Raw genomic sequence first — 13,895 nt, forward strand, 5'->3', positions numbered from 1 at the left:
GGGGAGGGCTCATCCATTTCTCCCTTTGACAGGTGGTTTGTGTCTCTGATTGGCCAGTGCTGCCAGGCTCACACCTCCCTCCCCCAACTCTCTGGAATGTATAATTATCTGCGTGGGGGGCGGGGGTGGTGTGTGAGTGTGTGTGGGAGAAGTCACATGGTTTTAGAACTACCCCTCACAAGCACACACAGTCCCCCCCACCTGTATGTTGCTTTGGGACCCCCAACGAGTCACTAAAGTGAAGGATTCCAAATTCTGGGGTACTCAAGACTTGTAGAGCTGACAGCCCCTGTTTCCAGATGTGTGCGTGGGGAGGGGGTGTCAAACCTCAGGGTTCTGAGAAGGGACACCCCAGAGGTGTCAGAGAGCGCAGGGTGGGGGAGGGCAGAAGCTGGAGCCGAAGGGAAAGGGAGGGGAATGAAGAGGGAGGAGAGGGGAGGGGGCTGCCCGCGGGGGGTTGGGTCATTGTCTATTAGAATTTGGGAGCCTTTGAAAAGCCGTGGGCCCTCCCACCGCTATTGTGCTGGGGAAGATGTAGCTGCCTCTTCTCTGAGCCACCCCTTTGCCTCCGGACTTCTCTGGGGCCAACAGCCGCCCGACCTGGGGCCCGGGGCCGCGGGCTTAGCCGACTACCATGGGCTCCGTGTCAAACCAGCAGTTTGCAGGTTCGGGCTCCGGACTTATTAGGGACACCTTAGGCTGCAGGGGCGCTCAGCAGTCACTTAAAAAGGAGGTGGGAAAGTGTTCCCCGGGCTGGCCGAAGGACCCCAAGTCTCTGTGGTCTCCTGCTTCAGGGGGTCATCTGTGGAGCAAAGAACGCTGGTGTCCCAGTGGCGTGCACACAGAGGCTACCGGGGCAGGGGGAGAGAAGAGAACGGGCTTGTCCAGCGGTCTGTCCCAGGGCAACGTGTTGCGGGAAAAGGAGCAAAACTTTTGGGGCACCACTGGCCTCAGTGTAAGGTTGGGGAGCGCGGGAAGCAGCCGGGACAGGTCTTTAATTGCTGGTTGCTTGGTAGCTGCAGACTCCTGGGTGTCCCCGCGGGCTGGACACCCATTTCTCCCTGCCGGGCCTCTGAGAGGGTACTCCAGTTCCGTGGCCCCTGAGCTGAGCACCTTCCCAATCTCCAGGTGGCTGCGCCAAGGCGCCGGAGGAGGCGCCGGAGAACGCGGCCCCGGCTGCAGAGGAGCCGCAGCTGCTGCACGGTGCCGGCATCTGTAAGTGGTTCAACGTGCGTATGGGGTTCGGCTTCCTGTCCATGACCGCCCGCGCCGGGGTCGCGCTCGACCCACCAGTGGATGTCTTTGTGCACCAGGTGAGACCGATTCTGGTAACTTTAGCGGGGAAGGGGGTGTTGGCGCGAATATTCAAGGGTGAGCGGACACACTATGCTATAGGATTGAGGGCTATCAAGGACCCTCATTGTGCCTTCCCATCTTTGCGGTGGTACCCCAAACCTCATTCCTGGTTAACTCCAACAGGACGAGAGTGAGGGGCAGAGCCGATTATCAGCACCTCCCACCCCCTTCCGGGAACCCTTCTGGCTTACCACGTGTTTGTTACCTCTTTCCCCTGGGAAGGGGGCAGGGGCAGGGAGGTGACCCCATGTGGCAGAAACTAAGGTTGTATTGTGCTTGCCTGTGGGGGGAGGGCCAGCAGGCCGGCCAGGAAAGCACATGCCCAGCCATAGCAGGGCCCAGAACGCCCAGCGCCTTTCACTAACATGTGAAAGGAGCTTCCGGGCAGGGAGAGGGAGGGAAACTTGCTCTGGGATCCAACAAGGGTAAAGCTATGAAGTCAGCCAGGTCTCCTCACCCAGGTGGTCACATAAAGCTCAATCGCTGGGGCCTAGGTGGATTTGGCAGGTCCGTAAAGGGTCTCTCTGGGGGCTTGAAAGCTCCTCCAAATGACCAGTCTCAGGCATACAGTTTACCAGCTGGGCTTTTGCTGTCCAGTTCCTACCAGAAAGTTAAAGCTAAGGAGCCCAGGCCTTAAATTCCTGGGCCAGGCTGGGGGCGGGGGGGAGGGGTGAGGGGGGGAGTTAGGTCACAACCCCAAGTTCTCAGTTAAAGCAAGGCAGAACAGTGGGAGTGAAATTCAGTGTCGTAGGGCAGGGGGTCGAGGGAGGCTAGCCCCTGGACCTATTCTCCTCAGCTGGCATTTATGGCCCCAGACAGCCATTCATTGCTGTCCTAACATTCCCAGCCTCGATCAAGGAGCCAGAGACTTCAGGTTTCCCTCCTCCCTGGCCTCCCTCTCACCCCTTCCCAAATATTTTAGAAGCCTTCCGGTGGTCCTGGGACACTAGCCACCCATAAGGACTATGTAAAGGAAGTTGTTGCCTGTGTCCCTTCCACCTTTGGAGGTTTGGGACTGGGCCTAAGAAGAAAATGCTAGTCTCAGGCCTAAGAGGTTGGCACCCAGGCCGGGCAGGGAGGGGTTACTTTGGGAAGGTTGGCTTTAGAAGCCTTGGGGGAGGGGAAAGGAGGATGTGAGGATTAAGGGTTGGAGCCCGAGGGATGGTATTCTGGAGGGGGAGGGGTGGAGAAGGGAGATGCTGGGTGGACTGGTTGGAGGCCCTCAGAGGAAGTAGGGGAGGGGGCGGCAACAAGGGAGATAGAGGACCCAAGGAGATGAGGGTGACTTGGGATCACTGGGCTACTTGAACATCTGCAAGGAGGGTCTGCAGCAGGATGCTGACCTATGCCCGTGTGGCACCCGTTCTTGCCCATCAGACAACTAGTTCTAGTTAGTGACTTTGCTCCCTTTCCTGCCTCATTTACATATGTGAATGATAACCCAGAGGAAGTAATTGTGGGAGAAAGAAGGGAATTGGCCTCTTTAGATCTATTAAATCACTTTATTACAGGAACCAGCTTTGAATGGCCCTCCTCAGCAGGGTAGCCAGCTCTCCCACTCTCCCATTTATCTGATCATAAAGAGATTAAAACCCTTCTGGGTCTGGAGAGGGACTAGACCACTACCCCAACTTTGGGAGGCTTTGAATGAGAGTCAGAACCAACATTTTCTTGCCTTCATTCCTAAGGCTGCTAAATGGGGATGGGTTGAGGGGGACATAACCCCCTCATCATCCGGGGTTCCTTGGTGATGTGAGGGAGAAAGAAACTTTACCCTCAAGTTTCTTTTAAAAGGCTGGTCTAATCAAGTAGACATTAGATTAGCAAGAGAGAATAAGCAAATTTAATGCATGTGTATGGGAACCCTGCATATATGAGAGTCAGAGACCCCACATGCACACAAGGTTTAAAGATAAAAAGGAAACCTGGATGTGTAAGACATTCTGAGCTAGGGATGAGATAAGGTGCCTTGGGGGCTTCAAAGGGTTATTGCAAGACCAAAAGAAGAGCAGATGTTTAGTAAATACAAGTTTGTCCTGTCCTGCAGTATAGATAGGTCAGAAGAGGTTATCTCTAATAAGCTCTTACCTATGTATGGGCAAGTCCCCTAATTCAACTTCTGATAGGTAGTTAAGGGAGGGGCGGAAGTCACTCTTAAGCCTGCAGCTTTATCTTGGAAACAATTCACAAAAAACCAAGGCACATCTTGGTGTGACTAGTTATGAACTCCCACAGTGATAACCAGATCCAGGAGAAGGTTTTATTGAGCAAATGGATCTGTGTCTCAGGCACTTAAATTTAGGTTCAAAAGCAATTGGAAATATTAGATGTCTTAGAGGAAAGCAGGAGCCTTCAGGTTTGGATGGTGAATCCCATACCATCTGCTTCAGATGGGTTAGTTAGGAGATGATCTGGACCTCGAAGTCTTGCAATTTCCAGGGACATTACACAGTTAAATAAGTTATCAAGAGGGAGTTGAGCTTTTTATTATTTTTAGAGAGGGGAAGGGAGGGAGAAAGAGAAGGAGAGAAACATCCATTGGCAACTCAACCAGGGGCCAAACCTGCAACCCAGGCATGTGCCCTAACTGGGAATCGAACCAGCGACCTCTTCACTTTGCAGAATGAAGCCCTACCAACTGAGCCACACTGGTCAGGGGATTAGGTCTTGATAGCATGCTGCTTGAATTAATCCTCAAACCCCACCATGGCAGTAAGTTAGACTAGTGATTCCAGTCCCTGCACTTGAGAAATATTTCTGTGGAAATCTAATGTAAAGGAATTAAGTAGATTCAGGATGATCCTTAAAAATTGTCCTGGGGGAGGAAAGTATTCCCAAAGTGGAGGGAGGGTAAGACATTTCTCTTTTAAGATCTCCCCTTCTTACTTAGTCTGCTGGTGGTGGGCACCCTGGAGTTGGAGTGCAGGAGAGATGGTCTGGGAGTTCCTTCCTAAGGAGGAGAGAGGAAGAAAAGCAATTTAACATTTTCTTTTCCCTTCGCAGGTGGGCCTGTTTGGTGCCTAACACTGTTCACCACTGTTCTTATGCTCCCTCTCACTTTATGCCCCCAGAGTGTGAGTGCATAGGAAATAAAGCCAACCCTTAGCCCTTAAAAAAATAAAGCAAAGAGATTCTCTAACAGTTCTTTTATTCAGCCACAGGTCTTTGGCTCTAGAACTCTCTACCTGTCCCTGGGGTTAGGAAAATTTTTTTTAAGAGTCATAATGGCAGTGGCAGATGGCTAGCCCTTAAATCCAGGTTTCTCAACCACTATTGACATAATTTGAGAAGGATAATTCCTCTTTATGGACATCCTTCAGCTGTGACAACAAAAAGTATCTCCAGACGTTACCAAATGGCCCTGAGAGGCAAAATCACCCCCAGTTGAGAAACAAGGTTACACAGGGAAAGCTGGAGCAAGAAAGCCAAACTCTCAGTACCCTGAGATTCTGAGATTTCCGTGGCCACTTGAAGAATTTTGGCTTACCATATTTCCTGTGGCTCAACTCCCAAACCCCCCAAAATTAAAAATGAGAACAAGGTCCCCCACTTTCTCCCACTACTCCTCAGAATCCACATATTCTTAAAATAGCTTTCTGGCTTAACAACTGCATTACAAGGCTTGGAGGCAAAAAAAAAAAAACAAAAACCAAATTTGACCAAGGGATTGAGTTTGGGATAGTAAAAAATTTTAATACTGATAAACTGTTGGAACTGCTTAAGCCAGGTGGCCTGCTTTTTCTGAAATTGAGTGTATCCTCAGGCAGGGTCTAGGTTAGGACTCTTGGGTTGGGGGGTTTGTAAAGTGATCTTGCACCTGGTTTATAACATTAGTGGTGCTTCTTGATTACTCACCTCATGTCTAGTTAGTGATGTACTTGTCTTATCCCCTCTAACCTGTAAGCTCTTCAAAGGGAGGGACTAGCTGTCTGGTTAGTTTTCTAGTTCACAGTTGGTAGGTGGAAGCAATGAATGAAAGAAGCAAGGGGTTCCTTGAGGAATCAGGAGTACACAGTTTGGAGTCCTTGTCAGCACAGGTCTTCCTTCAGAGCAAAGGACTGGAGATGGGGTGGGAATGTTAACTGAAAACGGCTCTCTTTCTGGATGGATTGGAAGCCATGGGTTTGGTGGTCATTAATTATTTCATTTCCATCTTAATAGGATAGAGCATATTTTTAAAAACGAATGAATCACTGGCTTTCAAGGAAGTTGGTAGAGAAGTACCTGAGTTGATTTAAGCATTATGGTGTCTTCTTGGGTCCTTTTCTTTCTGAGGAGACATGCTTTCTAGACAGGGACCCAAATAAAGTCTGTACCACCATCCTGAGCAAAGCTTCTGCAATGAGAAGCTTAACAACTTGTGTTTGGTGGCACTGCTACTTGTCCAGTAAGTGGTTTTCAGTGACTTTTCCCAGGGTAGGCAGTTTCTGGAACATTCCTAATCAAACTATAACACACACCATCCTTCTGTAATTCGGTGGGTTTTTTAAATTTTGGGGTGGGGTTGGGGAGAAACTACCCTAGGCAAAACATCTACCCCTTCTTCCTTTGGGTATGAATAGTAATTGCTTAATTACTATGTGTAATGTCTGGGAGGTCAAAGAAGGTGGGGGAGGAGGAAGAGAAAACTTGAAAGAATAAGTACATAATTAGTACAGATTAATTTTAAATTATCTCAGTTTGGACTTAATTTAGACAGGAAACTGAAATCCAAGTAAATGGCTTTTGTAAATTGCACAAGAATGGGGTTACTGGTTTAAAACTCCAGGATCCTCTCTTGTACTGAGTTGGGAGGGTGGGGGCAGGGTGAGGAGTAAGCACCCCATTCTTACAGGAACTCACCCTCATCAGAGTTCAGTCCCCTTGAAACTCCATCTTCCTGAGGACAGAAGAGATGTCTGCCTAGAGTCGCTGGGGAGAGAAATCTAGGTGAACACTTGTGTTCACAGGCAGCTCCTTCCTTCTGCACGTTTGCTGCTGTTGTGCCAATGGGCTGATAAGCAGCACCATCTGGTGGAAGACAAGACTCCAGGCAGGAGCTCGTGGTCCTGGCTGTGTCTGAGCAGAGGTGATGGAGGTGGTGGTGGTGGTGGTGGTTATAAACAGATTTTCCCCACCCTCACTAACAAATAAACTACCAAATAAACTGATTCTGGGAGAACTGGTTGGTTTGTCCCAGCACCACCAAACCCTCTACTTTCAGGAATGAAGCTCAGATCCGAATATGAGGACACTTCAGGACTGAGTAATTAAAATTAGTTTTACCTGCTTTTTACTTTTTAAATGTGGCTATTAGAAAATTTTAAAATGTCTATGTGACTTGCATTATATTGCATAGCGCTGGCTGTAGAATTAAGCTATAGTTATTCCACAAATTGTTTGCACTACTGGGCACCTAGGTAGTCTTGAGCTGGAATGGCCATGGGTGTTACAGGAAAGCTGGGAACCCCAGCTTAGATTACTGTGACTGAAGAGAGTATTCTGAAATCCTGACCCTGTCATTTAGGTAGAAAGGAGTGATATGATAAAGGGGTGGGGGTGAGGATATGTCAGGGGTAGCAGGGACCTCATCATCATTAAGTCTGATCTCCCCTGCTTTTACAAATGATTAAAGAACTAGAGCTATCCAACTTTCATTGATCAAGGTGAGGGAATCTTAAATTCCTGTGAGGTTTTTACTCTGCACTCCCTGAATGACCCCTAAGGTCTGGTCTGTTCATTCTTTAAAGTTAAAAGGCATATGTTGATGCTGGTTTGGGGCTACTTGATGTGGGGAAGGTTAGGGTAGACAGTAGTGAGGTATGAAGGGAGCAGAAGGTATAACTGGCCCAAGTCATTGCCTGCCATACAAAAAGAAGCCTTTGAAAGTTTTCTGTCTGATTAAATGCTATCTTCCCCTACGCGGTGGGCTCACTGCCCTTCATTCTTATTAAATAAATTGGGAAAAGAAGATTGGAGACCTGCCTCCCACATCACCTTTAAAATAAGTTATTTGGATAAATACTCCTAATTCAGGGTCCTGTGTAAAGGATTTGACTGAAGGCACTGGAGGGGAGGGGATCAGATACTGTTTAGTTCCACCCCTGGAAGTGTGCTGTGGTGCCAGGTGAGAGAGAAGAAAAGATGGCTGCTGGTGGTGACTTTGACAGACCCACCAAGCTTAACTAGGCGAGAAACGTGTCTCTGTATCTACTTCTCACATGGTGACCATAACCTCAAGAAGAGGAAAGAAGAAACCAATGAACGTGGCGTGTGTGTGTGTGTGTGTGTGTGTGTGTAAGTAGTGTAATCTCAGTCTCTGGAACTCCAGGAATCTGACCACCAGAACCAACCAGTGTCAACTCTTTGTTTCCTGGGGCTGGGTTCTATTGGGGCCCCTCCCCCCCAAGCCTTTTCTTTTTTTGGAGGGGATGAGGAGAGGGGCGGGCCCTGCTTTGTGTGTGGTTGGGGGTGGGGTGAGGGTGGTAGCAAGAATTTCTGGCTTCTTTCTGTTGCAGGCCCTGTGAGGCTGGCTCAGTGGGGCTGCATGCTGATTACCTATCTGATAAGAGAGGAATTCCAAGTATGTGTTTTAGGAAAGGGGCGAGTTGGGGGTAGGGAGCCATCCCTAGAGACCTCCAGCTAAATCTTGACCTGTTATGGTGAGGTGCCTGTAGTTGTGTTTTTAAACTATTTGGAAGTCTTAAACAGACCTCAAATCCTCCAGTGATGGAGTGGGTGACCTGAGAGGACTAGTCAGTTTCATAATGGCCCCATTTATATTATCCTCTTGTTCTTACAGTAAGTCTATAAGATGTAGATAAGGAAAGTGTTTCCTCAGTAAATTGGAGCTCAGAGAGGGGATAGTTTTGAGTTTCCACTGCTAATTAATGATAAGAACCAGAGTTAAAATTTCCAGTCTCTTGATACTTGGTTCCCACTGTTACCCTACCGTGATCCAGTTTGAAGAGGTTGATGATAATTGCCACTCAGTGGGGATTTATGTGTGGCAAGCTATGTGTTAATTACTTTTCATGCTTAAAACCTCATAGCACCACCATAAAGTTAGTACTTACTTCCCTTTTTTAGGTTAGAAAGGAGGACCAGGCCCTCAGATTCCAGACTTGTTCTTAGTCACTAACCTGCTGAATCATAGCTAGATCTGGGGGAGTCCCAGCCCTGGGGCCCACTAGGCAAATAGGAGAGCTGCCATTGCCTGGGTCTTGATTCAGCTCCAGCACCTCCTGATTCACTGGCTTGTCCCAGCTCAATAAGAGAGAAATCAAATCTAACTTCAAATTCAGGGTAGTTACTGTGCAACCAGGAAGGGGGCTTACACCTGTCTGCATTGGAGCCTTATGTAGATATCTTGCTGTTAGCCCGTGTCTCAAGGATCTAAGGCCCAAAGGTGAATGATTGACCAAGGTCACTCCGCCAGATACTGGCAGAACCAGCATTTCATGAACCAGGATATGTCTGGCACCTGAGCCTGTGCTCTTAACCAATTACCTCAGTGGAAGTATTGTCTTAAGCAATCGTCGGCAGCCGTCCGTCTCGAGAGACGATGGTGTAGCTTCTTAAGAGTCCATCTGCACCGCCGAGAATGGCTGTGCAGTCCGACTCGGGAGTGACACGGTATCTGTCTCCTCCCGTGTTGAATCGACATCTTGCGATGACGCTGGGGTGTCCTCTCCAGTGAAGCTGAAGCTACAGAGCCTGGGCAGGGTGATATGGAGGGTCTGCTGTTGCCCATGCAGCAGACCCCCCCTCTCTTCGCAGCTGAAGGATCCAAGGGAAAGACGGAGTCAATACAGCTTGGTTTCAGGTGCGCCGCAGGAGTTGCCGGTGTTGACTACAACGTCAAACCGCCTTAGGGACTCCGGCTCCGGATTTTCTGTCGGGGTTTACTCCCTTAGCCTTTCCCCTGAAGAGGTATGCCGCAAGGCAGCAGAGGTTTTTTGGAGTCAGAGTTTTCCTTCTCTGATGTGCCCTGACTGGAAGATCGAACCAGCGACACTTAGCTCGCAGGCCGACGCTCAATCCACTGAGCCAAACCAGCCAAGGGCAGAGTCTTAAGCAATACTATTTAGGTTAAAACAAAAATGTAAGTGATTGATGAATTCGGGGTCCCATCTGGCCTAAAGAGCCTGTTTCATCTAAGACCCAGTTTGAAATAGTGGTCCCCCTGCCGCCGCCACCACCAGTATAAAATACACTAATTATTCATGTTCCCTCCAGCCCCAGCACTAGGTATAGAGTGATCCCTTTTGCTTCTCTGAACTTTGCTTTTTATGGTGACTACACCTTGTTGACATTTGTCAAAGTAATCAAGGAAGCTGTAATGAAGTTTATTCTGGGTAGGGTTTGGGAGGGGCTGTCAGCTCCAGTAAGGTGTTGTTAAGCAGTAAGTGGCAAGGTGGAATGGGCTGTGAGCTTCAAACCAATGAGATTATCATACTGTCTGTAAATTACCTAGGGATATTCCATTCTGTAATCTTTTTTATAGTAGCTTTCTGTAGTTTTATCAGCCTAATTATCTGTAGTAATTTTATAATTTTGGTCTTTTTAGCGTATGCATATTTAAGTTCTGGAATGTATTTTACATGCATCTAATACAAAGTGTAGAATTCTGGCTTCATTTCCAAATATAGAGCTAATGTTCTCAACATTGTTGAATTGTTTTCCTCACCTATTTATTTCACTACATATGCTTCGTCCTCCTAGTGGACTTTCCCTGATATGTGCATCTGCTTGGGTTGTACTGTCTTTTTAAAAAATTTTATGTTTAAATTTTCTTCTTTTATTTTACTTGGAACTTTAAATGAGATTAGCTGTATGAAAATGTAATGGCACCTGTTTAGAAAATGATTGTTCTTTGTTAATATAATGTAGGTTTCTTGTTCTTAATTTTGGTGACTATTTACTCATAAAATGGGAGTGTTATCACACTTGTTCTTCCTATGTTACAAGAATAAGTATATGTGGGTTTTTTGTTGGGGGGAGTTGGTGGAATGATGGAGACTAACATTAAAATCTACTGTGTTTCCCTTCCCCAGAGTAAGCTGCACATGGAGGGCTTCCGGAGCCTCAAGGAGGGTGAAGCAGTGGAGTTCACCTTTAAGAAGTCTGCCAAGGGCCTGGAATCTATTCGAGTCACTGGCCCTGGTGGGGTGTTCTGTATTGGAAGTGAGAGGCGGCCAAAAGGGAAGAACATGCAGAAGCGCAGATCAAAGGGAGACAGGTATGGATTGCAAGGTGGCTTGTGTGGACTGGTAGGGACAGGATGGGGACAGCTCTCTCAATCTTGCCTCATTTCTTGGACCAAGTTGTGAAAGGTAAAATGAAGCCTGCGGTCCCTGGCAACAACTGGATAGTTAGGGTACCTGCTATAGATGTGGGAGACAAGGAGAGGGCAGTGTGTGAGGAGGGCACTTGACTAGCAGATTTGCTCTGTGAGCTCTAGCCTCAGTTGCTGAGTGAGGATAGTAGTGATACTAACCTCACACGATTATTTCAGAACTAAAGGAGACTGGATGTGAAAGTGTTGGTGATGGAGGCAAGATGGCGTATCTGTGCTTGTTGCTCTTGACCAGGTCTTCAAATGGCTGGTTTCATTCATCTTAGCATTGTGCTCAAACAGATCATATAATCTGACTCCTTTCACTTCTTCTATGTTTTTAATGAAAGGTACAGTTTTTTTAAGAGTACGGTAGAGTTTTACCTATCCCCCAAATTATAGTGCTTACCTGGAGTCTGTGGTTTCTATTCTTGGTATTTCAATATTTTCAAGGTGACATGAATCTGAAGATCATCTAGACAATTACAGGTTTGGAAAGGACTTCAAGATATCTCCTTTTATACGTGGAAAAATTGGTCTCCAGGAAGGGAAGAGCCCAAGTGTCCTCAGAAAAAAGGTTTCTGATCTCTTCTCATTCCTTTCTCAATTTTACCATCCTGCTTTGTACCAGGTGCTACAACTGTGGAGGTCTAGACCATCACGCCAAGGAATGCAAGCTGCCACCCCAGCCCAAGAAGTGCCACTTCTGCCAGAGCATCAGCCATATGGTGGCCTCATGTCCACTGAAGGCCCAGCAGACCCCCAGCTCACAGGGAAAGCCAGCCTACTTTCGGGATGAAGAAGAAGAGATCCATAGCCCTGCCTTGCTCCCAGATGCCCAGAATTGATCTACAGTGGGTCAGGGGCTATCCTTTTGTAATCAGGAAGTTTCAAGGAGCAGGCACCAATCGGCAGAATGGAGAAAGTGGGGGCGGGGTGGGTAGGGGGCAGCTGGCACTGCCATGTATCTCAGGCCGGGTTCCAAAGCTTCACCTTCTCTTCCCTCTTGCGGGGGTGGGGGGCGAGGGGGGTCGCAAAGGAACTCCAATCAAACTATCCTAATGCATGTGAGGGCTTTGGGGGAAATCCCTCCCTGCGTGTTTTATTTGAGTACAGCTTTTGAAAGTGACCTGGATAGGGAAGTTGTTTTCGTTTTAAGGAAGGATATGTAATGATAATATTTCCCTTGCCAGAGTGAAGAGATTAGCATGAAACCAGATTGATGAACGCAGCCCACAAACAACTACATTCTGTGGGAGGGAATCTCTCAGGGGTACAGCAGGGTTTTTCCATGTTCTCCACTCTTGGGGTAGGGTGCTGAGAACTGCCCCAAGCAATGGGTTGTGACTACAGGTAAAATGGATGGTTGGGGAACAGCTGCAGACCTGCTGCTCCTAAGCCCACTCCTACCCCATTTCTGGGCCAATACAATTTTTATTTATTTGGTCCCTTGGATAACTGCACCTTGGGTCCCACTTTCTCCAGGATGCCAACTGCACTGGCTGTGTGCGAATGACGTATCTTGTGCATTTTAACTTTTTTTTTCGTAATATAAATATTCTGGTTTTGTATGTTTGTGTATTTTAATCTAAGGCCCTCATTCCTGCACTGTGTTCTCAGGTACATGAGCAATCTCAGGGACAGGTGGGCAGCAGCTCCGGGTCTGCATAGCAGGAATACTTTTGATGTTTTTATCATCAGGGAGAACAACTATTTGGAGTGTATAGCCTATTGAACTACCTCATTTTTGCCAATTAGAGCTGGGTTTTCTGCCGTAGTGTCCTCTTGATACCCCTCCACCTTCAATGTTTTGTGGAAGACTAGATTTTAACTGGGTAGCCCCATTACTTGATCTCCTACTGGAAGATTAGAAATTGGTCTGAACAGGAATAAGTGCTTGGTGCAGAGGTTAGGAGAGGCTGGGCTAGGTGAAAGGTGCAGAGGGGAAGCCAAGATCGGGTGAGGGTTGTCTATATATGCATAACCAAGGATTATTGTTCCAGGGTTTGGGACTCACATTACATACCAAATCCATCCTTCACTAGACTGGGCTAGGCTTACCGTGCACAACAAGGTGTATGTGTGTGTGTGTTTGTAAAAAGTTGATAAAGATAGGTTTTAAAAACAATACCTCTCTACCCACCTTGAGCAGTCCAGGGATGGATATGCGAGGCAACAACTAAATTCCTTAACCTTTAAAAATTATTTGCTTTTCCTCTTGGCTTCCAGAGAGACCATAAATGATGGCTTCTTTGTGATGCCCAGAGCCGGTGTCCTGCCCTGCTGCAGCAGTGACTAGTGTCATAGTAGCTGAAGGAGAAAAGCGGGTTTCGTTTATGTGCTGTGAGATCACCGAAAACCTACCTCACTGTGTTGAAACGGGGCAAATGCAATAGAATGCATTGGGTTACGTATGTCTTATCCTGGGTTCTTGTCTCCCCCAGTTGCTGCCCCCTCTAGTTATTGTATTTGTCTGGGCTTTGTAGGACTTCACAGTAGCTGATTTGGTGATTGCTAGGTGGCCTAGTTTGTGTAAATGTGTTGGTCTTTCTCCGTGTTCTTTTGGGGTTTTATTGTTTACAAACTTCTTTTTGTATTGAGAAAAATAGCCAAAGCATCTTTGACAAAAGGTTCTGCACCAGCCAAAAAAAGATCTGAAACATAACCTTGGGGACCCCTCCTCTTGAATTGGGGTCATGAATCATCCTTTCTTTTGTTTCCTCATCCCCTATTTTCTGTTTTGGACCAGATCTTCTGTCTTAAAAACTGGACTCCTACCCTATCTCCTCTTCTATGTGCATTCCCCCCAAAGCCCACATGCCCACACACATACACATTAAATGTGTGGGGTGTCACCCTATCTCTTTAGTGATTTGTGCAAAAATTCTGAAGAAGCTAAGAATATTCCATCCCTTCCCAATATCCTGAGTCCAGACCGTTCCTTGATATGTGTGATTCATGCCAAACACTTAAGATTGCTGTATTTTAATCTGTAATCCTAGAGTAGAGAGAAGCAGTGAGGGGGCCTTTCATTTTGTAAGTGGGGTTGGGAGACCAAGAAAGGGAAGATGAATGTATATCCAAGTCACTCAGGAACTCTAATGCAGGTGCAAAAAACTTATGTCAAAGTAGCCACAAGATTGTTTAACAGGAGACGGACGAATGTAACTCATGTTTACTGCTAGAAACCAAAGCTTTGTGTGAAAATTTGAATTTATGGGTG

The 13,895-nt window shown here is 47.2% G+C and overlaps 1 protein-coding gene across 1 annotated transcript; it reads left to right on the top strand.

Annotated features, from left to right (window-relative positions):
- The first annotated feature begins 634 nt into the window (after nucleotides 1-634).
- On the top strand, nucleotides 635-11,520 carry LIN28A (lin-28 RNA binding posttranscriptional regulator A). The gene is made up of 4 exons (XM_090271502.1): nucleotides 635-665; nucleotides 1,129-1,313; nucleotides 10,392-10,576; nucleotides 11,304-11,520. Exons 1-4 carry the CDS (start codon nucleotides 635-637, stop codon nucleotides 11,518-11,520), a joined length of 618 nt encoding a protein of 205 aa, XP_090127628.1.
- The last annotated feature ends 2,375 nt before the right edge of the window (nucleotides 11,521-13,895 follow it).

Source organism: Furipterus horrens, unplaced genomic scaffold (genome assembly GCF_987537825.1).
Source record: "Furipterus horrens unplaced genomic scaffold, mFurHor1.1.pri manual_scaffold_3, whole genome shotgun sequence".
In the NCBI taxonomy this organism is placed as follows: domain Eukaryota; kingdom Metazoa; phylum Chordata; class Mammalia; order Chiroptera; family Furipteridae; genus Furipterus; species Furipterus horrens.